Source organism: Nycticebus coucang, chromosome 11, assembly GCF_027406575.1.
Source record: "Nycticebus coucang isolate mNycCou1 chromosome 11, mNycCou1.pri, whole genome shotgun sequence".
NCBI lineage: Eukaryota > Metazoa > Chordata > Mammalia > Primates > Lorisidae > Nycticebus > Nycticebus coucang.
Window position 1 is genome coordinate 5,005,420 of NC_069790.1, and position 26,972 is coordinate 5,032,391.

The following is a 26,972-nucleotide window of genomic DNA, read 5'->3' on the forward strand; positions in this document are numbered from 1 at the left end:
TTTTTTTGGCGGGGGCTGGGTTTGAACCCGCCACCTCTGGTATGTGGGGCTGGCACCTTACTCTTTGAGCCATAGGCGCTGCCCTGTGGGTTAGATATTTATAAAACAAAAGTTTTACACAGATTGTTTTACAATTCAGAAAAGAGGAAAAGGTGTATGTTTCAAATGGCAAAGACAGAGAGAGGGAAAGGCTGGCTGCGGATGGTGGAGATGAGGGGCAGAGACCTGATGGGGAGACCGCTGTGTGTGGGGTGGGGACTGTCCCTTCCCAACTAGCCTGGAGAGCTCTGCTCTCTCCTCAGTGCCTCCCAGACCCTGTGTCGGCCCAGTGGTCCCTCCCCTCTTAACTGTCAGAAGCTTGCATTTTCCACAGCTTATATGCTTGTTCGTAGGCTACTTGTTCAGTACCTTACACTACAGCTCCTCATGGGGTGTGCCAGAGTGCTGGTAAAGGTCATGTTTGTTGTCATGGAAAATTTTATTGATCGACTGATTGATCTTGGAGGCAGAGTCTTATTATTCTGTTGCCCCAGGCTAACGTGTGTGGTGTCAGCCTAGTTCACAGCAACCTCAAACTCCTGGGTTCAAGCGATCCTCTTGCCTCAGCCTCCCTCGTAGCTAGAACTACAGGTGCCCACCACAGCACCCAGCTCATTTTTCTATTTTTAGTTGAGATGGGGTCTTGTTCAGGTTGGTCTAAAACTCCTGAGCTCAAGGTATCCTCCCAACTCAGCCTCCCAGAGTGTTAAGATTTCGGCAGGAGCCACTATACCTGACCATGACATGGAAAATTTTTAAAAACAGTATCAAAAGACAATTAAAGTACAATATGTAGAATATGATTATGACCCACTATTTTATAAGGATTGTTTGTAACCCCTGTGTAATTCAGATAGTGCATACATGGTCTCCCTCTCCATCATTTAAACCCAAATGTTGCATATATGCACATAGTGAAGGATTTTGATTTTTCTGAAACAGTGTATGAAAAACTGATAGGGCAGCTCCTGGGTGTGAGAGTAGAGAGAGGTTCTTTTAAATTTTTTTCTTTATGTTGTGTTCTTAGCATCCACATTTTCATAATTTGCAAGTTTTACATCTATGATTAAGAAAAGAAAAGCTGTTTCTTTTGAAGGGGGAAAAAGAAAGAGAGAAGCCAGGGAAAAGTCTCCAGTTTCTTAGGGCTTTGTTTTGTTTTGTTTTATGTTGTTTTCTCCAGATTTTCTGGAGGAAGGTGTGAGCACGCACGGCCTCCCCGGGGAACAAGTATTCTTCTTCTGAGTGGTGGTTGTGGGTGAGCCGGTCCCTCTAGACGCTGTCCCCGGGCTCCCCTCTGCCTCCCCCACTGTGAGTGGCCTCTGGAGCGTGGCGTTGACCAGACCTCAACCTGTTTGTGGCAGGTCAGTGTGCACGCGGCAGAGGCGAGGTCGCTTTCATCCCATTCCATACACAAGCAAGGAGGGCTCAGGGTGGAGAAGCTGCTTTTTGGGAAGTGTTCAGCAAGAGGGACCGGGTCACATCCTGAGCCCTGCTTCTCTGGCTTGCGGAAGTCAGTGTGCTTTTGTTGAGTTTCCTGGGCCACATGGGCTCTGCTGGCATTAGAGTCCTAGGACAGCTGCGAATCCACTGGGTGCAGGTGGCGGTGAGAGTCTCACCTGCCCTTGCCTCAGAGGCCCCCTGCAGGGGCGGGATCCTGCCTGGCAGTGTGAGCCCTGTGCACGTTGGCTGTCGCTGGCGCTTTGCATGTGGGTGTTTCACGTGCCTGAGTCCTCAGTTTGGTGGTTGCTTTTGCATGCATGGGAGCCATGAATTGGAACCAGGTTGTCAACTGCTATAGTTGTCACAACGTATGCATTAATAGTAAGTTTGCGTGCAGATCTTGGACTTTCGGCATGGTTCACAACTTTCCGATTCCGAGGTAATACCTGTGCTTTATAAGGATTTCAAAGATTTCATGAATCTATAAGAGAAAATCGACATCTCCCTGTCCCAGGTTAATCACTGCTAATGTTTTTGTTTTTTAGAGACAGGGTCTTGTTCTGTCGCCTAGGCTGGGGTGTAGGGGTCCGATCATAGTCACTACAGCCTCAAATTCCTGGGCTCCATATGGTCCTTCTGCCTCAGCCTCCTGAGTCACTGGGATTACAGGTCCATGCCACCCCAGCTATTTAATATTTTTCATTTTTTTAGAGGTAGGATCTTACTTTATTGCCTAGGCCTCAACTGGTTGATCTCCTGTCTGGTCTTATAGGCATGAGCCACTGTACCCAGCTCACTGCTGATATTTTTTTGATAAGCATAGAAATATTAAAAGGCACATTTTGTTGTTTAACATTTTAATTTATCTTTTATTGACTTATGTTCTCATGAAGATGTTTTTATATGGTGGGCTTGGGATCATAATACAATAGAGCCTCCATAGCTGACCACCTCTCCACACTGACCACCTCCTTAAGTTGACCTAATGTTCTTAGACTGGACATGCACAGTAGGCCTAGCTCCTTAGGCTGACCACCTCTGTGTGTTGACCAGTTTGTTACAATTCCCTGGGTGATCAACCTACAGAGGTTCGACTGTATTGCTTTTTAAGTTTTGGGTAAAAGTTTTTCCTTACCCTGATGTCTAAAAAATGCCACCAAATTCTTGCTTATGCTTTGTGGAGGGAATCATTTCACTCTGGATGTTTCTGTCCCAGGTATCAGAAGGCCCAAGGCTTGATTACTGTAGATGTTATATAAAATGCATGTGCTCTGGGGAATGTTAATTATTTATATTCATTGCCTAAATTGAGCAGTTGACAGTGATCCTTTTTGAATTGCTTGCTATTCAGGAAAAGCTAACTGTGTCGCACCTTTTCACTATTTGCTTCCCTTATGCAGCATATTTCCAACATCTCTCATTGAACTCTCAAGAAGTAAGATGAATGGAAAGCAAGAAAGCGATTGAGGAAATGAAGAAAGGAAATGCTGGAGGTTGAAAAGCGTGAAATGCTTTCTTTGAACTCACAGCTTTCTTTTGTGGCCCTTTTAGGACAAGGTGGAGCAGACACCTCACAGTCAACAGGACCTGGGAGGGCCCGAGTTCCCAGCACAGTCGGAGCGACTCCCCAGGCACCAAGGTAAGGGACAGCAGAGCATGGGGCAGCCGTCCTAACCACAGCTTTGCCGTAGAGCCGGGACCTTGCCTTCTGAGGAGTTGTGTTTGATAGTAAAAGAGTAACATTCTGACATTGGCTCTTCTTTTTCCCTTAAGGAAAACTAATTTTAAAATAGAGAAAGATATTAGTACTTGGTTCTGATTTCATGTGTTTCCTTTCCATCAACAGACTTCTTGAACAAAAGTTCAAGATCTGTTTCGTATGAGTTGTCTAAGATTTCACTTAAACGTGACTTGATGTAGTCTATGGAAGTTTACCCCCGGGTGGAATCCTCTCGATTTTAGCATTTTAATGTTTTCAATTAAGATGTATTACACTTGATATTTCTCTGCCTTTCGATGGGGTCACCATGGGAAAGAAAGGAAAGGACTAAGTGCACCCAGCGAGGGGTACTTGTAAATCAGACCTGATAGATGGAGACTGACGCAGGAGGAGCTGAGAGGGACCTGGCAAAAGGCACGTGGCTCATTGCCTGGATCATGGGAGAGTTAAGTACAGGAATCTAATGTTTAAAAATCAATGAAAAAGAAGGTGACGTTGAGCAAAAATAAAAGCTGGGATCTGACCGTCAGGTCACAGAGATGGTTTTTTTCTAGGATTATAAGATTCACAAAAGCAGTCAGGATTTTTTGTGGTAGATGTGACTCTTGGGTCCTCTTTTAGAAAACTTTCAAACCATGTGACCCAGGGGAAAGAATACCAGTTTCTCAGCATTGGCTTTGAAATTTGAGCCAATTTTAGCTTGTTATGCTGTATGGCTAACATGGGGCCTCGTTTACGTAGAAGTAGTAAGTCTTGGTATTCATGTCCATGTAATATTCATGTTAATGTTTTGATCAGAAAATTAGGGGGAAAATACACTGAAAGAACATTTTCAAGATCTTATCTTGCATCTTTAAATTGTATACTCAAATTTCCCATAGATAGCAAACCCAACCAAGTAGCGCCATGAGGGAAATTGCAGCACAGAATGTTGAACACATGTAGAAAAGAGCCATCTCTCTTTTCTGGGCTAGAGGTGCAAATCAGCAGGTTGGAGCCAGGCTGTCTCCCAGCACCTGAAATAGGGCTTAAGGGAATGAATGGCCGGATCTCTGTATTGAGCCCTGCTTCTGCTCAGTGACCCAGGGAGTTCATGCTTTTAAGTACACCCATGACATTGTCCACCTCTTAGTCTCTACACGCATACCATGTAAGATAGGACTCGGACTGGTCCGGGCCCAGGCACTTGCACAGAGCAGTGAGCGGTGCCATCCCGGTGGGTCTGCGGGTTCTAAAGTGGCCACCCATGGCTGCCAGCTCCGGTCCCAGGGCAAAGTGAGGGCTGAGGCTGTCCTCTTCCACCAGTGATGAGGGAGAAGAGCAAGCCCATTGCATGAAGGTGGGAGTTGGACTGGGGCTACTCTGCTCTTGGAAAGTTCTAGAACAAGGCTGTTACCTGGGAGGGGCTGCAGAGCAGAGTTGGCACAACTTTGCAGCTGGAGGAGCCGAGGTGAGCAGCCTCACAGCCACCCTACACTGCCCCAACCAGATTGTTTGAAGGGAAGGGGTAGGTGACAAAGATAGTGGAAAAGAAAAGACAACCTAAAGTGAGTCTGCAGACCAGCATTCTGAAGCACGAAGTAATCCCACACCGAGAAATACAGTACAGCAGACAGAAGCGGCAGGTGACCAGTCCAGCCAGATGCAACCGAGACAAGGCTTTGAAATAAATGTGTTGATGATGCTCAGACACCTGAGGGAATAATGTCTGTGAAACAAAGCAAGGAAGTACAAAACACAAACGAGAAGAAATGAATTCTACCTAAGGAGGGGTCAGAGAGGGAAGCTGATTCGCGGGGAGTCAGCTCTCCGGGGCGCAGAGACAGTGATGTTCTTGGACGTGCAGTGTGCAGCTTGGTGCAGATTTGTTGTCAGCCTGCAGGAGAGGAGTGGAGGGAGACACGGAAGGTGCCAGCTGAGAAGTGGCCAGGGCTGGAGGAAGGCATAGTCCCCAAACTCTACTCAAACATCTAAACACCCTTTACGCTCTTCCAGAAACAGATTTCCTTACACAGGAGCATCAGTTGGACTGATATTGGGCAGGTACCAGAAGATAGCACAGCATCCTCTCCAAGGGCCGAGGGAGGAAGAACTGTGTCCATGCAGAATTTTATAGCAACATATTGCTGACCAGTGAAGTCAAAGTAAAGCTTTTTCAGACAAAGATTGAAACAAACAAAAAAAAAAGTGTCACCAGCATTCCCCACTAAAGGAATGCCTAAAAGCCGTACTTTAGGGAGAAGGAAGGGGAGGATTGAGGGAGGCGGGGCTGCAGACATGCACCCAGGGTCGTGAGTGTAAATCCGTGTGAAACTCCGGGGACTGAGACGCTGGGAACGTGCGTTTGTCTTTTGGGAGTAGGGGTTGCTTAGTGAGTGGTCCTGTCATAATATGACCTCGGTGAGAAGAAAAACGTAGGATAACATAAGATGACATTAGGGAAAAAGTACACTCAATCATGTTGTTTTAAAACACTTTAATTACTAAAAGAATGTGTATCCAATCTATGGTTTCTAACCTAGCAGAAAATGATACCAGGGAATATATATTAAAACAACAATAATCAGACAACATCAAGTAGAAAAGGAATTAAAAATAAGAGGTAAATGAGAAAAGGATATCAAACAAAATACAAAATAAGTTAGTAGGAGTAATTCCAAGTATATTCCTAACAGTATTAGCAGGCTTGAATTAATAGACAGACATAGGACCCTCCACCCAACAGAGACACTTGATTCTTCCTAAAACCTATGTAACTTTGGAAAGTTGACCATATATGGGAAGTTGTGCTAAATTTTAAGCAATCTATTTCAACGCAAGCCAGGTACTTTGACCCAGTGTGAATAAATCAGATGTCAGCATAAAAAAGTTCAAAACAAAACACATAAACATGTGTGTGGAAATTTTCAAACATGCCCTTATTTTACTTGTGAGTTAAAGAGGAAATTGCGGTGGAAATACCAATCATTTAGAACCGAATGAAAATGACCGTTACTACATGTTGGAAGTTGTACAACGCTGTGAAAGTGGTGTGTAAGGCTAAATTTCTAAGCTTCAAAAAGAAGAAAAATTGAAGTTAGAAAAAGTAAAATTGAGTAGGTCTAAGCATGTAAAGGAATTAATTACAAAAATTAAAATCAGAAATTATTGAAATAAAGTATGACTAGATGGGACCAAGTCAAAAGCTAATCTTTGTAAAAAGTACTATAACATAGCCAGGCATTGTGGCAGGTGCCTGTAGTCCCAGCTACTCGGGAGGCTGAGGCAAGAGAATCGCTTAAGCCCAGGAGTTAGAGGTTGCTGTGAGCTGTGTGAGGCTACGGCACTCTACCGAGGGCCATAAAGTGAGACTCCCTCTCTACAAAAAAAAAAAAAAAAAAAGTACCATAACAGCAAATCTGTATAGCACAGACACTCAGGAGGAAAAAAGGTATACAAGAAAACCACATTAGGGACATACTAGAGAGCTTAAAAAACAACACGCAAACATGAAAATCTGAGGGCAATGGATAACTTACTCCAAAAATGTAAAGGCAGAATTGACTCCTGAAGAAAGACAAAATCTTAACAGAGAAATGATTCTGGCATAAATGAGGCAGGTAATCAGCCCTATCCCCTCAAAAAATATTCACGGTTTTTGCAGCTGAGTGTTACGAAACTTTCAAGGAACAGTTTCTCTTAGGGGTCCTCAAACTATGGCCTGCGGGCCACATGAGGTGGTGTGATTATATTTGTTCCCGTTTTGTTTTTTTACTTCAAAATAAGGTATGTGCAGTGTGCATAGGAATTTGTTCATAGATTTTTTTTTTTTTTTTTTTAACTATAGTCCGGCCCTCCAGCGGTCTGAGGGACAGTGAACTGGCCCCCTGTTTAAAAAGTTTGAGGACCCCTGTTAGAGGACAAGAGCTCTTCCACTCATACAGTGTTTGTGTAGCTTTGAAACAGGTGGTAGAAGAAATCAAAATTTTAGGCCCATTTCACATGTTAACGTAAAACAAAAATGTCTGAGTAAAACACTAATGCATCAAACTCAGCAGTTTATTTTAATTGAAATATAAGAACATAAATGTTATGACCAAGTTGGATGTATTACAATAATGCAAGGATGGTTTACTCTCTTAAGACCGTCAGCACATTCAGTGTGTCAAAAAATTGAAGGGGACAAATGGTTATCAGACAGAAAAAGAATATCTAATACAATTATCCACTCATTATAATACATGACAAACAATAACAATAAAAGTCTTACCAAACCAATATTGAAAAGACACCTCCTTAACTTGTCAGAGTTTGTCAAAAACCCACTGCATGCATCATACGTCATGGAGAAATACTGGAGTCATTTCCATGAAAATGTGATATCAGACGAGGGTGTCTGTTGTCATTGAAGGTCTTAGCCAGTGTAATAAAAGAAGTAAACAGAGAAACAAAAATGTAAACATCAGAAAGGAGGAAGGGAAGTCTGTATCTGCTTGCCAATAATGTGATTATCCAAACAGAAAATTCACTCAGATACACAGTTAAAATTTTAAAATAAGTGCTCTGCAATAAAGCAGATATAAAGTGAGATCAACATATATTGTAATAGAATTACCAAGAGGGAAAAAAAGAGGAAGTGGAATGCAAAGAGAAATCCCATTATAACAAAATTTATAAGGTATCTAGGAATAAATTCAAAAAGATGAACAGAAATTACAGATGTTGTTAAAGAGCATGCAGACAACCAGAATAAGTGGAGAGCTATATCATGATCATGGATCAGAAGGTGGAATTCAGTGAAGATGTCACGTTCCCAGGCTAGTCATGAAATTTAATGCAGGTGCAACCAAATTCCTAGCAGAATCGTTGTGTGACTTGAAAGGTGGTTCCTGACTTGAACAAGGAAGAGCAGAACTCCATCAATCATAGCCAAGACATATTTGGAGAATAGGGTGTGTGAAGTGATTTGCACCATCAGATAGCAAGCCTTTTTATGAAGAATCACAATTAAGAAAGGCCGCTGTTTGTTCAGGGGCACACAGGCCGAAGGAGCAGGGGAGACGCCCTGTCAAGAGGGCTACACGTTTATGGAGTTAAATACAACACAGAGAAGTCAAGACAGAGCAGGGCCCAAGAACCAGCCCTGTTCACGTGGGGCGGGGGAGCCCGAGAAAGTGACCCTGCTCACCCCACACGCAATCATCAATTTCAGACCAACTTTAACTGAAGGTGAAAAAAAAACAGAATATCTTTTATTTATTTAAATATTAAGAATTAATGAATAGTGAAAATCTTTATACTCTCAGAGTAAGACAGAATTTCCTACAAGCTGGGCACAGTGGCTCACACCTGTAATCCTGCACTCTGGAAGGCTGAGGTGGGTGTATTGCTTGAGCTGAGGAATTTGAGACCAGCTTGAGCAAGAGCAAGACCCTGTGTCTACAAAAAGAAAAAAAATTCTAGCCAGGCATTGTGGTGGACACCTGTAGTCCCAGCTACTTGGGAGGTTGAGGCAAGAGGATCGCTTGAGCCCAAGAGTTTTAAGTTGCTATGAGCTATTACTACCCAGGGCTACAGAGTGAGACTATCTTAAAAAAACCCGAAGAATTTCTTAAGTAAGACTTAGCATAACCATGAAAGAAAAATGACAAGTTTGAGTGCATTACAAATACAAAGGTCTACACAGACATAGTGGGATAGTATTTATAAGAAGCACACGTCAGCCTGGAAAAAAATATTTGCAACATGCCACATGTTTTTACCCTCTATTTATTGAAAAGAAACCCTATAAATTTTATAAATAAGAGAACAATCAAATAAAAAACCAGCAAAGAGCATAAGCAAGCATATTATAAAAAAAAAAAAAAAGGAAAGCAGGGCTTGTTTGTATCTGCTTGTATCGGCGCCTGTGTCTCAGTCGGTAAGGCGCCGGCCCCATATACTGAGGGTGGCGGGTTCAAACCCTGCCCCGGCCAAACTGCAACCAAAAAATAGCCGGGCGTTGTGGCGGGCGCCTGTAGTCCCAGCTACTCGGGAGGCTGAGGCAAGAGAATCGCTGAAGCCCAGGAGTTGGAGGTTGCTGTGAGCTGTGTGAGGCCATGGCACTCTACCGAGGGCCATAAAGTGAGACTCTGTCTCTACAAAAAAAAAAAAAAGAAAAATATGGAAACTGTTGAGCTGGATATCAAGGAGCTGGTGTTTTGAGTGCTGTTGCAGGTAACAGACGGGTCAAATCCCTCTTTCAAGTGTGTCCAAGTGCAGTGTGTTCATCTTCCCTTTCTGCAGTTTTCTACCAGTGGGGGCCCCTTCTCTCCCAGTGCAGGGTTGGCAGAGAGCAGCCTGCAGCACAGCCCCTGGGAGTCTGGCCCTTTCTTTCCCCACCAAGTTCAACGTGCAGGATTCTTTTTAACAAGATGCCTTGGGACACGTGACCGAATGACAAAGATATGGTAGCCTTCTTTTCCCCGCTTCCTTAATTTTCGGTGCATAATCAGATAGGCCTTAGGTCTGCATGAAGCGTTTGATCCCGCGTTGCCTGTTTCGTAGCAGGGGACCTGATGTTTAGAATAAAAGATTAGCTGTGACTTTCCTTGACCTGTTACTGCTACCTGATAAAGAGGATTTATGGCTCCTGTTTTATTACCTCGTTCCTAAAGTAAGCAGCTTATTTTTGTGTGACAGTTGCTAAAAATGCTTCACGTATTTCTTAGCAGCCCACTGCAGGGAGGGACGCGTTTTCCTTTGAAACTGGGTGGTTTTGTAATAGCTTGGAATTATTCTTGACAATTCAACAAAAAGTTCATTGTGGGAAAATCTATAAAACAAAACTTAACCATTTTAACTGTTTCTAAGAGTATGGGAAGTGAATTACCTTCACCGTGTTGTGTGAGCATCCCCACCATCTATTTTCAAAACTTAACAACCCAAACAGAAACTCTGTGTCCGGTAAGGCCTAAGTCTTCCCATGCCCTGGATGCCTCCGATCTACTGCCTATCTCTGTGAATTTGCCTCTTCTGGTCCCTCGTATGAATAGTCATGCAGTTTTTACCCTTTTCTGAATGGCTTCTTTCACTCAGCATAATGTCCTCAAGGTCCATCCGTGTTGTCACAGGTGTTAGAATTTCCTTCCTTTGTAAGGCTGAGTAATATTCCACTGTGTGAGTGGACCAGGTTTTGTTTATCCATTCATCCGTCTGTGGCACTCGGGTTGCTCCCCAACCCTGGAGAATGGGAATAGTACTGCTGTGAACACCGGCGTGTAATAAGCGTCTTCCTTCTTTCAAAGACGTTACATGTACATCTAGGAGCAGAACCGCCGGATCTTCTGGTAATTCTATATTTAGTTTTTTCTTTAACAATATTTTTGAGATATGAAATTTTCTTTTTAGCATCTTACAAGGGTACATGTGAAACTTAGTAAATGTAGACTGTAAATGTCTTAACACAATAACTAAGAAAATGCCAGGAAGGCTATGTTAACCAGTGTGATGAAAATGTGTCAAATGGTGTATAAAACCAGTGTATGGTGCCCCATGATCGCATTAATGTACACAGCTATGATTTAATAATAAAAAAAAAAAAAGGAAGAAAATCTCTCGTTTTAAACAAGCTGTTTCTAGTTGTTGTTACTGTTCACAGCCAGCGCTGAACTGCCTGGCCAGGTCTCTCAGCAGGCACCATGAAGCAAAGCTGTCCCAGGAGCAGAGGGTGAAGTAGTCTAGTCCATGGGTGAAAGTAAATACACAGGGTACCCCAAAAGGAAGGAAAAAGCTATTGAAATTATAATACTCAATATATACCAATGACAAAAGATAAATTCAAATCACATTTGACTTTTGCAGTTACAAGAGGTGCTCAAAGTGGTCACATGTCCCACACGGCACCACACCCCACAGCACATGCATCTCACACAGGCACACAGTTGTCAGGCGTGTTGGAGGCTCAGTTGCACACTCACACCTCCATTGTAGTCGTATTTCCATGATGCTCTTGGATTACAAGTATCGCTTCAAAACAATCCTGTGTTCCTCAAACAACAACTGTGCTTCCGCCATTGGTTTGACTGTCCTGTCTGTCACATTGGGATGTAGCATTGATTTGATTGACCCCATCTTGGGAGCAAATGTCCTACTATACATTGCTACCGTGATTCAGCTCAACTTTGAAAAGTAATATTTAAGGCTGGGTACGGTGGCTCCCACCTGTAATCCCAGCAGTCTGTGAGGCCAAGGTGGGTTTGTTGTTTGAGCTCAGGAGTTTGAGACTAGCCTTAGCAGTAGCGAGACCCTGTCTCTACTAAAAATAGAAAAATTAGCCGGGTGTTGTGGCAGGTACCTGTAGTCTCAACTACTTTGGAGGCTGAGGTAGGAGGATTGCTTGAGCCCAGGAGTTAGAGGTTGCCGTGAGCTGTGACACCACATCACTCTACCCAGAGTGACAGAGTGAGACTCTGTCTAAAAAAAAAAAAAGTAAAAAAGTAAAAAAATGAAAAGCAACATTCAGGTAACATCTCCTAAAACATGGATATGTGTTTTAGGTGCCCCTTGGTCGAGTCAGCTCTGAAGAGAGTCCCCAGAGGTCCGTGAGCTTAGGGGACAGCGTGGTGTGGCAGCGGGAAGCGGACAGGCCTGTCAGGGAATGCTGCTTTCATGTATAACTGTGCTGTTGGGCAGCTGAGTCTCAGCGTCCACAGTACAACGTGGGGATGATAAGGCCTTCTCTGCAGGCCGTCAGCAAGGACTGGAAAGTGTAGAGCACAGGGCGCCCTGCCTCGCCCCGTGAGGAGTCTCTTACCAGGACATGGTCTAATTCTCCAAGTTAGTTTGCTAATATCTTAAAAAGAGCCTTCCAAAGTCCGTGAGTTCTGACTTATCAATTCTAGGAATTTGTTTCAAGGAACTGAGTGTGTGTCTGTCTCAGTTTTATCATTAGCATATTCCCTAGAATAAGAGAAATAACTGAAAGGCTAACTAAGAGTGTTCATGTAAACGTTACATGCATTTGATGGATTATTATTTCTGTTCTGTTATTATTTTAAATAGGTAAATATCTAGTAACTTTGAGAAAATGCCCAGATTTACTAAGTGAAAAAAAGCAGAAAAGCAGGTTACACTACCATCTGATCAGTTTTCTAAAGAGAAAAAAAATCTTTGTGGCTGGTGCCTGTGGCTCAAAGGAGTAGGGCATGGGTCCCATATGCTGGAGGTGGCGATTTAAACCCAGCCCCAGCCAGAAACTGCAAAAACAAAACAAAACAAAAAAAAAACTGATGTATGTTTTACATATAATGTTACTTAATTCTGAGTGATGAGATTATAGGTGATTTTTATTTACCTTATAATTCTCTGTATTTTAAAATTTGGAACAAATGTATATTTTATAATGAAAATAAATGAATAACATTATTTTCATTTTTATTTTCAAATACAGTGCCAGAATGTTGGATATTTATTATTAATGTCTAAACCTGGTGATTTTGGTGGTGGCATAGTGCTGGAGGGGACAGGCCATTAGAAGCAGCCAGCAGGACTCACAGAGCCCAGCAGGGCAAGCCCATTTACCTAGGAACAAATAGCACTGTCCCTGGGTAAGCCCAGTGGACATTCTTCATGCTCAGAGGGAGGATGGGACTGAGTAAGTAAAGGTTGCTTCCTGCTTCAGAGAGAAAACAGCCAAGAGCTTGATACAGGTAGAAAGATGAAATAGATTTTCCTGCCAGAAGGTGCCCACCTTCACTACCTAGAAACCTTACTGATGGAGGATAACACCTGTCTCAGACGTTCTGCAGTGGTGGAGAGGCAGGTGCTTAGTTACCATGGTGTGTCGTTTTGATGGTGATGAGTTATCCTGCAGCAATTTGTGACACCCCTAGTTTGAAACTAAATGGGTGAAGAGTGTGAAACTTGAGGTGGTTGATGTATTTTACTCTAAGTAATCTTCCTGATTTATACCCGAGGAATATTTGAGGACCTTTGAAGAGGAGGCATTGTGTTGGCCACTGGTGGGAAGTCAGGGTCTGGGCTTGTGGTGCATGGAAAGTGCCCATTGAGCGGAGACACACAGGGCATGTAGCTGGGGCATCCTGGGAAGACGAATATGGCGTCCTGGGCACAGGGGACAGAATGTGTGAAGCTTCTGAGCCATCCTGGGAAGACGAATATGGCGTCCTGGGCACAGGGGACAGAGTGTGTGAAGCTTCTGAGCCATCCTGGGAAGACGAATAGGGTGTCCTGGGCACAGGGGACAGTGTGTGAAGCTTCTGAGCCATCCTGGGAAGATGAATATGGCGTCCTGGGCATAGGGGACAGAGTGTGTGATGCTTCTGAGCCATCCTGGGAAGACGAATAGGGTGTCCTGGGCACAGGGGACAGTGTGTGAAGCTTCTGAGCCATCCTGGGAAGATGAATATGGCATCCTGGGCATAGGGGACAGAGTGTGTGATGCTTCTGAGCCATCCTGGGAAGATGAATAGGGTGTCCTGGGCACAGGGGACAGTGTGTGATGCTTCTGGGCCATCCTGGGAAGACGAACAGGGTGTCCTGGGCACAGGGGGCAGAGTGTGTGTGAGAGTGTGTGAGGCGTCTAAGATGTCAGGGGTAGAGGGTGCAGCAGAAGGTATTTCTAAGAGCAGAGAGGTTAGTAACTGAGGGAAGCATTTTTAGAGATTGCCAGTCTACCTGTTAGCATGACTTTCCTCTTGGGATGAGAAATGTGTCTTTGTTTCTCTCCAATTTCTCAGTGTGCTTTATATATGTGAAGTTATTCCTAAAAAGGGGTGGGGGAGACAAACTAAAAATTGAAGTGAATGATTGTGTTGTTGCAGTGCACACACCACCGCAGAAGGGTCTGGTTAGCAGGTGCTCTGGGAACCCTGAGTTCAATGCTGCTGGGAAGTCTGAGGCTGTATCCCCAGGAAGACCGGGCTGCAGTGGTCAGTGCCACCCTGGGGATGAGTGAGGGGGATGGGTGGTCACACACACACCCCACAGATTCACAGTCCTGGGTGGGGTGTCTTGCCCAGCCCCATATGAGTAGAGATAGGATCTGAGAATTTTAAGTTACTCGGCCAAGGTCATTCAAGGTCATTTGCTCAGAGTAGTAGAGTTTGGCAGAGAGCCCAGATCTCCTTTCCAGCACATCCTTCCTCCTTCTAAATTGCCCTACCCTGTGTTGTTACCAGTTAGTAGCCTCATGGTGGATTTCAGGGGCCTTACCAAGTCTCTGCATGGCTTTTTGTGTCTTTTGCTGGACCAGAAGCACATTGTTCTGTTGCTTGGTGGACTTTTCCCCTTTGGGGACTGTAATACTTGGATGTCCCTTTCTCCTTGTGGTATGGCTGCTCCAGCCTTGTGGCTGCAGCCTGAGTTCCAGCCTAAAAGCCGGGGCTGTGCCTTCCCAGCCACTGCTGCATATCCACTATGGGCTGGCTCATCCTGAACTCACATGACCTTGTTCTCCTGGAAGAGTGAGGGTGGATGAGCACCAGGGTGAGGCCTCCTGAGATGGATTCAGAACATTGCCCTTGGTCGCTGGAGTTGTAAACTCAGGGGTGAAGTCCGTTGCCTCAGATGGAGGCATCACACCCAACTTGAGAAAAGTCTCGGTTATTGGGGTGCAGCTCTAATGTGCAGTGTGTCTTTGGGGAGCCCCTTCCTTTCCAGAAACAGTACAAGCATGGAAGGAAGAATGGAGAACGTGCCAGCTCAGAAGCACCAGCGTCTCACAGCAGGAACTGTTTGCCAGGTGGCGAGGACCAAAATTAGAAAAGAAAGTCAGTTACTAGAGAAGGTGAAATAGATCAGAGAAATAAATTTTGCTTGTCTTGTTTTGTTTTTCCCTCGCAGAAGCCGTTCTAAAACTCAGCATATGCTGGGGGATGCGGCCAGGCTTGAGCCAGCTGTTTTTCTGTCTTTTGGTCTATTCCAGCACTGCTGTGTGACTCTGGGTATGTTCGAGGCTGCTTCACATTTCCCAGACCTCACTTACAGGTACTATCGTGCGTGACATGACAAAAAATAACAGTGGTGATGATGATGACAACTTGAGGCCTGTGCTAAAATTTCCCGAACTTCTTCTATTTGCTCAGTTAATCTTCAGAGCTACAGGTGGGGAAACTGAGACTGAGAGGTTCAGTACCTTGCTAGGAAGTCACAGAGAAGTCACTCAGTGGTGGAATGAGAATCAAAGTCAAGTTCATTTAATGTTAGGTTCTGAGAATTTAGGGAACCCAACCTGTACACAGCTACACGAGGTCTGACAATGAAGTTTGAGAATGCATCCTAGAAACAGTGCTACATACCTTGTTCCAAAATTGCTTTGAAGGTGGATTCCTTCAACAGCTTCCCAAGGAGAGCACTTCAGAGGTGACCAGAGTGATGTTCAGGCATGAGGCATGGGGCATTTTTTCTAGGACGAGTTTGAGAACTTAATTGTCAGACCTCATATGTGTAAGCTGCCTCTCCACGTATTACTCTAAATCATGTTCTTCCCTTTTCTCCGGAGATTACTCCTTTCTTGAGGCAATGACCATATCTTACTTCTCTTGAAGGTTCTGCCATAGTCCTTGGCTGGACTCACATTTCATAGATACTTCTTTAATGAATTCCTGAACTCATATGCCATAAATAGACCTATGAGTTCCAGAAACGTCCCAAGCCCCTGCCTCTCCCCTCTGCGTGGGAAGTTCTGGGAATTCTAGGCAAGCAAAAATAAAAACCAGCCAACAAAGGCCTTCCCCTCCTGCTATGCCTTGCCATTCCTGAGGCACCAGGAACAGTTTGGATAAGGGTGTGATGGATGAGAATGTAAGGTCAGCTGAGAAGTTGGGGTTCATCATGATCCCTCTAATGAGTGTCCACCTGGTTCATCTTTCACTTTCTTATCCACAATAATATCTTCAAGATTTTACTTATAAATATGTATGAGGGCAGCATCTGTGGCTCATTGGTTAGGGTGCAGGCCCCATATACTGAGTATGGCGGGTTCGAACCTGGCCCTGGCCAAACTGTAACAATAAAATAGCCGGGCGTTGTGGCAGGCGCCTGTAGTCCCAACTACTTGGGAGGCTGAGGCAAGAGAATTGCCTAAGCCCAGGAATTGGAGGTTGCTGTGAGCTGTGACACTACGGCACTCTACTGAGGGCGATAAAGTGAGACTCTGTCTCCAAAAAATAAAATAAATAAATAAATAAGTATGCGAGACTCATTCCAGGATCTCCTGCCAATAAAAAAGTCTGAGGATGCTACGTGGGAGGCTGAAGCAGGAGGATCGCTTGAGCCCAAGAGTTTGAGGCTGCTATGAGCTGTGATGGCACAGCACTCTATCCAAGGTGACAGAGTGAGACTCTGTCTCCACAAAAAAAAAAAAAAAAAAAATCTGAGGATACTCAAGTCCCTGATACAAAATGCTGTAGTATTTGTATATAACCTGCATGCATTCTTTCATATACTTTAAATTATCTCTAGGTTACTTGTGCTAGTGCAATGTCAATGCTAGGTAGATAGTTGTTATATTGTCTAGGGCATAATGATAAGAAAAAAAAGTCTGTTTTCAGTACAGACTCAATTTTTTGCGAATATTCTTGATACGCAGCTGAATGAATCCATGGGTATAGAGGGCGGGTGGTACACGTATATGAAAGTAACTTTTGTTTTCTTAGTGATGTTTCCTCATGGTGAAACTATGCTATTTTCTAGTAAGTTTCTTTTTCTGAAATGCTCAACGAAAGTCCTGAATAATAGTGAATGTGGCTTGGACGTTGATGCCAAAGTTGATGATTTTGATTTTTCTTACCCTACCCCAGTGTCTAGACACCTCTTATTAGGGGTGAGATGCAGCAAGGCTGTGAGAAAACTCTTTTTCCCACAAAATGCCCAAGTTCTTTCTGCCTTCTAGAAATGTTCTCATGGCACACCAAATAATAGGGTTAGTGCTTGTCGTTAGTGGTAGTTCTGCAGCCTCAGCTTACATATGGCAGCAGGTCAAGCTCTGCTTCTTACGTGTTTAGATGACTTCCTGTTACAAAAAACAGTTTCCTAACCTAATAAGGACTTGTGCTTCTTTTTTTTTTTTTATTGTTGGGGATTCATTGAGGGTACAATAAGCCAGGTTACACTGATTGCAATTGTTAGGTTTATTTTAACCCAGTGAAACTACCTAATTGTCCTGTGAGGTAGGCCCTTTGGACATTTCCTTATCTTTGTGGGTACTGAGGCCAGAGCCAGGAGAGCTGTCCAGACCTCAACCCTTGCAGGTGGCACAGCTGGATTGTGAACCCAGGATGGTGGCTTTGGCCTCTGAGCTGTTCATCCGTCCATCCTGCCTCTAGATCTGCCTCCTTCCTTACCTAATCCACCAGTGTTTTGCATTTTTTTGACTCCTCAGATTGCTCCTGCTCAAACTGAAATTTCAACCGTAGGGACCAAGTTTTTCTTGGCCTTGAGAGCGGCCACGTAGATGGGATCCCTGCAGTCGCCCCCCTGCCTTGGACAGCGGTTTCCTTTAATTGTGCATATTCCTTCCTTTCCACTTTGAAGATCATTTGTCTTAATAAGGAAGATAGGAACAAAAAAGGTATTGAGGAGGCTGTGTTCTCTTTGTCTTCCCCAGCGTCAGGCAAGCAGCAGACCTCGCCCTCCTCGTCCTTATTTGGAGCAGGACTGAAAAAGCCATTGTCATTCTTTGTGATTTTTCAAGTCTCATCTATTCTGGGCCTTTGCCTTCCTGATGCTCTGACAGTTCACGCCACTCTTTGTCCCTTTTGGCAGATAATTGGACTCTATTAATGTTTCATGTTTCCTTGAGCTGTCAGGATGCGGGTTCAATAGAGGGCTCTATCCCAGGGACCCTCTCTGTCACCCTGGTGTGTTTACTTTTCATCCTCTTGCTCTGTAGTTTTCCTGTGTCTTTCATTCATTCATTCCTTCCTTCCTTCATTCATTTGTTCAACAAGTATCTATTGCTTGTTGAGGCTGTGGGAGGCAGGGGGCCCCGGGCCCAGCAGATACACAGTTAGCAGTGAGTCGCTGCTAATGATCCCGGAACATACGGGCATTTCGTATAAGGAACTGTAAATCCTCTTTAGAAATAGCAGGGTATAATAACTTAGAAATAAATTATTCATTCATCTAAGCGAGGTAAGCGGTGAAAGGATACCTTTAAATTTTCCCTGAAACAAGAAAACCAGCACATTGTACCCCATGACTGCATTGATGTACACAGCTACGATTTAATATATATATATATGTAAAAAGAAAACAAGAATATCCTGTCTTCTGAAATTCAGTACTTATATTTTTCTTGTAATGTTAGCCTTTCTTTTTCTCTTTTAAAACCACAATTATCCAGTACTAACTAGCCTCTAGCCATTCCATATAAATAAAATGCTTCCTTTTTTTTGGAATGAATCATTTTTCTTACACAATTTTAAACTTTTGCCCCCAAAGATGGTCTCAAACTACAGATTTTCAGTAAGTTAAAAAAACAAAACAAAACTCTTTATCATTCAGTACAGAATATACTATTGTTGCCTTCAGAAACAGTTTAACAGGATTTCCATTATTACTTTTGTGAGCATGGCTAATATTATATACCTCACTATGAATTAATCTCACTTTTAGTAGGTCTTCCAAAATGTTAGTCCCCTGCCTATGGGCAGAATCTATTGCACATTTGCAGGTAATCCTGCAATGACGCTGTGAACAGCGGAGGTTTGGAGGAGTTAGACAGTCATGTTTCAGGGTGCCTGAGAAGCCCTGCGGTGTTGGAATCTAGCTGGAGGGCCTCACCACTCCTTGCTTTTTCCTTAGAACTTGCACGATGGGCCACCAATGCCCATTTAGTTCTGGGTTCAGTCTGACCAAGAAAGTCTTTCTTAATAGTCTTCACCTATTTAAAGGTGGAGATAGTGACAAGAGGAAGTTAGTTATTAACCCTTCCATCCTTGTGGATATGTTTTTAAATGTATTGAAAAATAATGCCAGCAGGCTCACAATCTATTTGAGTGTCAGACGGCTGAAGGCACCTTTGAGTAACCCATGCTGCCTGTAGGGGGCTTAGCATGAGGAATGGCAACACTTGTGCCTGGTATCTGGGTGGCACGTGGTCTTGCAGCACCCGAGGACTGTGGATGATAGCACGTGGCATCTGGGTGGCATGTGGTCCTATAGCACCCGAGGACTGTGGATGATAGCGCGTGGCATCTGGGTGGCATGTGGTCCTTTTTTTTTTTTTTTTTGTTACTTTGCAAGTTTTTTTTTTTTTTATTAAATCATAACTGTATACAATGATATGATTATGGGGCATCATACACTCGCTTCATAAACCATTTGACACATTTTTATCACAGTGGTTAACATAGCCTTTCCGGCGTTATCTCAGTTACTGTGCCAAAACATTTACATTCTACATTTACCAAGTTTCGCAAATACCCCTGTAATATGCACCACAGGTGTGATCCCACCGATTCCCCTCCCTCTACCCACCCCCACCCCCTTTCCCACTTCCCCCTATTGTTAAGTTGTAGCTGGGTTATAGCTTTCATGTGAGAGTCTCAAATTAGTTTCATAGTAGGGCTGTGTACATTGGGTATTTTTTCTTCCATTCTTGGGATACTTTACTAAGAAGAATATGTTCCAGCTCCATCCATGTAAACATGAAAGAGGTAAAGTCTCCATCTTTCTTTAAGGCTGCATAGTATTCCATGGTATACATATACCACAATTTATTAATCCATTCGTGGATCGATGGGCACGTGGGCTTTTTCCATGATTTAGCTATTATGAATTGGGCTGCAATAAACATTCTGGTACAAATATCTTTGTTATGTTGTGATTTTTGGTCTTCTGGGTATATGCCCAGCAGAGGGATTACAGGATTGAATGGCAGATCTATTTTTAGATCTCTAAGTGTTCTCCATATCTCTTTCCAAAAGGAATGTATTAATTTGCATTCCCACCAGCAGTGTAGAAGTGTTCCCTTTTCTCCGCATCCACGCCAACATCTCTGGTCTTGAGATTTTGTGATATAGGCTAGTCTCATTGGAGTTAGATGATATCTCAAAGTAGTTTTGATTTGCATTTCTCTGATGATTAAAGATGATGAGCATTTTTTCATATGTCTGAAGGCCGTGCGCCTGTCTTCTTCAGAGAAGTTTCTCTTCAAATCCCTTGCCCAGCCTGCGATGGGATCCCTTGTTTTTTTCTTGCTGATACGTTTGAGTTCTCTGTGGATTCTGGTTATTAAACCTTTGTCAGAGATATACCCTGCAAATATCTTCTCCCATTCTGAGGGCTGTCTGCTTGCTCTGCTTACTGTGTTCTTAGCTGTGCAGAAGCTTTTTAGTTTGATCAAGTCCCAGTAGTGTATTTTTGAAGCTGCTTCAATTGCCCGGGGGGTTCTCCTCATGAAATACTCACCCAGACCAATTTCTTCAAGGGTTTTCCCTGCATTCTCCTCTAGTATTTTTATAGTTTCATGTCTTAAGTTTAAATCTTTAATCCAATGAGAGTCTATCTTAGTTAATGGTGAAAGGTGTGGGTCCAATTTCAGTCTTCTGCAGGTTGCCAGCCAGTTCACCCAGCACCATTTGTTAAATAGGGAATCTTTTCCCCACTGAATGTTTTTAATTGGCTTGTCAAAAACCAAATAGCGGTAAGTAGCTGGATTCATCTCTTGGTTCTCTATTCTGTTCCAGATATCTACTTCTCCGTTTTTGCGCCAATACCATGCTGTTTTGATCACTGTCGATTTGTAGTAAAGTCTGAGGTCTGGTAGTGTGATTCCTCCTGTTTTGTTTTTATTTCTGAGTAATGTCTTGGCTATTCGAGGTTTTTTTCTGATTCCATATAAAACGAAGTAATGTTTTTTCAAGATCTTTAAAATATGACAGTGGAGCTTTAATAGGGAGTGCGTTGAAATTATATATTGCTTTGGGTAGTATGGACATTTTGATAATGTTGATTCTTCCTAGCCATGAGCATGGTATCTTTTTCCATTTGTTAACATTTTCAGCTATTTCTTTTCTTAGAGTTTCATAGTTCTCTTTATAGAGATCTTTCACGTCTTTTGTTAGGTAAATTCCCAAATATTTCATCTTCTTTGGCACTACTGTGAATGGGATAGAGTCCTTAACTGCTTTTTCAACTTCACTGTTGTTGGTGTATATAAAGGCTACCGATTTATGAATGTTGATTTTGTAACCTGAGACGCTGCTGTATTCCTTGATCACTTCTAGGAGTTTTGTAGTAGAGTCCCTAGTGTTTTCCAGATACACAATCATATCATCTGCGAAGAGCGAGAGTTTGATCTCTTCTGACCCTATATGGATACCCTTGATCGCCTTTTCTTCCCTAATTGCGGTGGCTAAAACTTCCATTACAATGTTGAAAAGCAATGGAGACAATGGGCAGCCTTGTCTGCTTCCTGATCTGAGTGGAAATGATTCCAATTTAACTCCATTCAATATGATATTGGCTGTGGGTTTGCTGTAGATAGCCTCTATCAGTTTAAGAAAAGTCCCTTCTAGACCAATTTTCTTGAGTGTTCTGATCATGAAGGGATGCTGGATATTATCAAAAGCTTTTTCTGCATCAATTGAGAGAATCATATGGTCTTTGTTTTTTAATTTGTTTATGTGCTGAATTACATTTATAGATTTACATATATTGAACCAGCCTTGAGACCCTGGGATAAAACCAACTTGGTCATGATGTATAATTTGTTTGATGTGTTGCTGGATTCTGTTTGTTAGGATCTTGTTGAATATTTTTGCATCTATATTCATTAGTGATATTGGTCTATAATTTTCTTTTCTTGTTGGGTCTTTTCCTGGTTTGGGGATCAGGGTGATGTTTGCTTCATAGAACGTGTTGGGTAGTCTTCCTTCTTTTTCTACATTTTGGAACAGGTTGAGTAATATAGGTACTAATTCCTCTTTAAAGGTTTGGTAGAATTCTGACGTGAAACCATCTGGTCCCGGGCTTTTCTTTTTAGGGAGGTTTTGTATAGTTGACGCTATTTCTGAACTTGATATGGGTCTGTTCAACATTTCCACTTGATTCTGGTTAAGTCTTGGAAGGTGGCGCGCTTCCAAGTATCGGTCTATTTCCTTCAGATTTTCATATTTCTGAGAATAAAGTTTCTTGTAATATTCATTAAGGATTTTTTGGATTTCTGATGAGTCTGTGGTTATTTCGTCTTTGTTGTTTCTGATTGATGATATTAGAGATTTTACTCTTTTTTTCCTGATTAGGTTGGCCAGAGGTTTATCTATTTTATTGACCTTTTCAAAAAACCAGCTTTTTGATTTATTGATCTGTTGTATTATTCTTTTGTTTTCAATTTCATTTAATTCTGCTCTAATTTTGGTTATTTCTTTTCTTCTACTGGGTTTGGGGTTGGAATGTTCTTCCTTTTCCAGTTGCGTGAGATGTCCCATTAAGTTGTTAACTTCCTCTCTTTCCGTTCTCTTGAGGAAGGCTTGCAGTGCTATAAATTTCCCTCTTAGAACTGCCTTTGCAGTGTCCCAGAGGTTCTGATAGTTTGTGTCTTCATTGTTGTTTTGTGCCAAAAAATTGGTGATTTCTTTCTTAATCTCATCTCTGACCCAGCTATCATTCAGCATAAGGTTATTTAACTTCCATGTTTTTGTATGTGTACGCAGATTCCTGTTGTTACTCAATTCAAGTTTTATTCCATGATGGTCCGAGAAGATGCATGGAATAATTTCTATTCCTTTAAATTTACTGAGGTTAGACTTGTGACCTAAAATGTGATCAATTTTGGAGTAAGTTCCGTGGGCTGATGAGAAGTATGTGTATTCAGTTTTGTTGGGATGAAATGTTCTGTAGATGTCTGCTAAATCTAAATATTGGATGGTTAGGTTTAAATCTAAGATTTCTTTGCTCAGCTTCTTTCTGGAGGATCGATCCAACACTGCCAAGGGAGTGTTGAAATCTCCGACGATTATGGAGCTGGAGGAAATCAAGTTACTCATGTCTGTTAGAGTTTCTCTTATAAATTGAGGTGCATTCTGGTTGGGTGCATAGATATTAATAATTGAGATCTCGTCATACTGAGTATTACCCTTAACAAATATGAAGTGACCATTCTTGTCCTTCCTTACTTTTGATGGTTTAAAGCCTACTGTATCTGCAAATAAAATTGCAACACCTGCTTTTTTCTGATTACCATTTGCCTGAAATATGGATGACCATCCTTTCACCCTGAGTCTGTATTTGTCTTTTAAGTTGAGATGTGACTCTTGTATGCAACAAATATCTGGCTTGAGTTTTTGTATCCAGTCAGCTAACCTATGCCTCTTTAGAGGACAGTTTAAGCCATTCACATTGATGGAGAGTATTGATAAGTCTGGTGGAATTTTGGGTATCGAGTTTTTCAAAGGTCCAGTGGACATTTTTAATCCTTTCGTCAGTGTGGAAGTTGGAGTTTGATCCGAAGTTTCTGAGTGAGTTTACTTTTGTGGTATAGGATTGGGTTGGTCATTGTGGAGGATAGGTCTGAGAACATCCTGAAGAGCTGGTTTACTTATGGCACATTTTTTCAACATATGAATGTCATTGAAGTATTTAATTTCTCCATCATAGATGAAACTCAGTTTAGCTGGATACAAGATCCTGGGTTGAAAGTTTTTTTGCTTTAGGAGATTAAAAGTCGATGACCAGCCTCTTCTTGCTTGAAAAGTTTCAGCAGAGAGATCTGCAGTTATTCTAATATTCTTACCTTTGTACGTTATAGTTTTCTTTCACCGGGCTGCTTTGAGAATCTTCTCTTTCATGTTAACTTTAGTGAAGCTAATTATGATATGTCTAGGAGATGGCTTATTGGGGTTGAATCGTGCTGGGGTTCTGAAGCTGTCTGCTATCTGAATTTCAGATTCTCTAGGCATGTCTGGAAAATTTTCTTTCATAATTTCATGTAGAAGGGCCTCTGTGCCCTTGGCAGCCACTTCATCGTTCTCCGAAATTCCTATAACCCTTATGTTGTTTTTTTTCGAATTATCTGAGAGTTCTCTGAGTGAGTGATCCGTTTTTGCTCTCCATTTCTCTTCCTCTTTGAGAGATTGGGAGCGTTCGAAGCTTTATCTTCAATGTCAGAAATCCTTTCTTCTGCTTGCTCCATTCTGTTACTGAGGGATTCTACTGTATTTTTCATATCTTTGAGGGCTGTAAGTTCTTGTTTCAGTGTGTCTAAGTCTTTGGTGGTTTTGTCTTTAAATTCGTTAAATTCTTGAGACAATTTTTGAATTTCTCCTCGAATTCCTAATTCCATTTTATTAATCTTGTCTGCAAACCAAATTCTGAATTCGACTTCTGACATCTCAGCCAGTTGTTTATGAATGGGATCTTCAATCACATCTGCCGTATCTTTTCTTGGAGGGGTTGATCTATTCTGGTTATTCATGTTACCAGAGTTTTTCCGCTGATTCCGCCCCATAGTTTACTCCCTTTGGTTTTTGCCCTGGGGTTTTATCGAGGGCCCGTACAGTGTTGTGGCCTGAGAAACTGGGGCCCTGTCTGGTGTGGTGGAGCAAAGTGGTTCTGTCTTGTTTTCAGCTGGTTTCTGTTTGATCCTATTGCAACTTCTACTCTGGCTTGAAGTCTCAGCTGTGTGGAAAAATCAGCAATTAAGTCACCCCGCCTGCCTACCTCTGGCCCCAGTTGGAAAAGGAGAATCAAACCTTCCTACAATCGCACACCCAGGGCACCGCCTGAAAAGTCCTCAGTCTATTAGCCCAGTTCAAAAGGTCCGAATCAACTGTCTCAATCGGCACTTGTCTCGGGTGGAAGGGTTCAAGAGGTCTCTGGGAACTGGATCACAGGGGCCTGGTGACTCCTCTGACACGGCTCACCCCAGTGCAGCGTGGAGTCAGGAGGAGCCACCCAGCAAACAGAGCAGTCTGGGAAGGTTGACGTCTCCTTCCCCACTTTGCCCCTCCGTCGGACCCAGTCACTGGTATCTCTGCAGATGGCTAACCCAGTTGCCTGCAGTGAACAGACACTCCAGGGGTTTGCACCTGCCTGAATCGCAAGGAAGTCTGCCAGGCCCCCGCAGACTGCCGCTATCTAGCAGGAGGAGATGGGGCCTGACATCTTTGAGTGTTTGATGCAGGTGATGGGAAGGAGGTGTTCACTCAGGCTTAGTCCCGTCCCTGATGGATGCTGCTAACAGAACAGAACAGAACAGACAACTTTGTGAGGTTCTGTCTCTGTTCCTGTCGTCGCCTACAGGAGACGGGCTGTTTTGAGTTCAAACGTCTTTGCTGTTGGAGAATTGCGTCTGAACACCTCTCTGGGTCGGCCCCGCCCTGGAAGCTTCCCGGGTTTGTGAGCCGTGTCGCCGGTGGCCTCCTCTGGTTGCCCAGGGAGACAGGGGTGTGGCCTCAGAATATCCAGAAGTGAGCGTTCTGCCCTTAAAGAAAAAACGGCTGTTGATCTACCTCCAGGGAACTGCTGCTCTGGTGTGGGCACTCAGGCAACCCTTTTCTCCTGTCCCGCGCCCCAGAGTCAGCACTGAGCGGCCGCAGTTTGTGCTGGGTCCACACCCCTTAAGAGATCCCCCAAGAATCAGAACTCTTGGGGGATGGGCCCCCAGACCCTGATTGGGAGTGGGGCGGGGGGAAGCTAGAGTTTCATTCAGTTTCACGCAATACTACGGTCCGGGGAGGGCTCCTGCACTGCACCGCAGGGAAGTGCCGCCAAGGCTTGATTTTCCCTCAGCAGAGTGCCCTCTCCTCGCTCACGTATCCCAGAGTCAGCGCTGACCTGACGCAGCTCAGGCACTGTGCACTCCCCTCGAGAAATCACCCAAGGAGCCGAACTCCTGGGGGATAGGCCCTCAGACCCCGAGTGAGAGTAGGGGTTCTCAGCTCTCAGCGGGAAGGCCAGAGTCTGATTCAGTCTTGGGCCCCGTATGCCCGGGGAGGGTTGGTGCACTGCACCGCAGGGAAGTGCCGCGAGGCGTGACTTCCCCTCAGCCCGGTGCCCTCTCCTCACTCGCGCGCCTCAGAGTTAATGCTGACCAGTCGTAACTCGGGGACTGTCCACTCCCCTTGAGAAATCACCCAAGGATCTGAAGTCCTGGGGCACAGGCCTCCAGACCTCAGTGGGCGGGAGGGGAGCGCTGGGGATTCAGGGTTGCCAGCAAAGGATTCCCAAAGTTTTATTCAGCCCTATGTCCAGCAGGAGAACGCCACGGCACCCCAGTAGGGGAGGTAGGTCCAGTTTTTAGAAGGTCTCTCTCTGGAGTGTAGTGGGAGGGCCTTTAATTTCTGCCCGCTTGTTCAATTGTGGGGCTCTTGAGCCGATCTCATGGGGGAGGGGGACTCCCGTCCGCTTGGTGGTGGATTTTGTACCTTTTGTTTGTGTCCTTGTGATCACAACTTGCCTCAGCGGTGTTGATGTGCGTTCTTCAGCCTTCTCTCTTGGTGAGGCTCAAGTCCACCAGGATACTTACTAAATTCCTGTCCCTTAACTCTCCTGGACGGGAGCCTTTGTTGAAAGCTGGCTTCAGTCCGCCATCTTGTCTCCCCTCCCTTGGCACGTGGTCCTGTAGCACCCGAGGACTGTGGATGATAGCGTGTGGCATCTGGGTGGCACGTGGTCCTGTAGCACCCGAGGACTGTGGATGATAGCGCGTGGCATCTGGGTGGCACGTGGTCCTGTAGCACCCGAGGACTGTGGATGATAGCGTGTGGTATCTGGGTGGCACGTGGTCCTGTAGCACCCGAGGACTGTGGATGATGGTGTGTGGTATCTGGGTGGCACGTGGTCCTGT

At 43.8% G+C, this 26,972-nt stretch overlaps 1 protein-coding gene across 6 annotated transcripts in view; it reads left to right on the forward strand.

Annotated features, from left to right (window-relative positions):
* The window catches only part of GRB10 (growth factor receptor bound protein 10), a 211,601-nt gene that overhangs the window by 97,862 nt on the left and 86,767 nt on the right, over positions 1-26,972 (forward strand). For 4 of the 6 annotated variants that reach the window (XM_053608785.1, XM_053608789.1, XM_053608787.1 and 1 more), the window contains one exon: positions 3,031-3,118. In XM_053608785.1, the coding sequence (XP_053464760.1) occupies positions 3,031-3,118 (88 nt within the window). Of the gene's footprint in view, positions 1-1,219; positions 1,401-3,030; positions 3,119-26,972 lie in introns of all 6 variants that reach the window. The other 2 variants (XM_053608790.1, XM_053608788.1) reach the window with 1 other exon arrangement.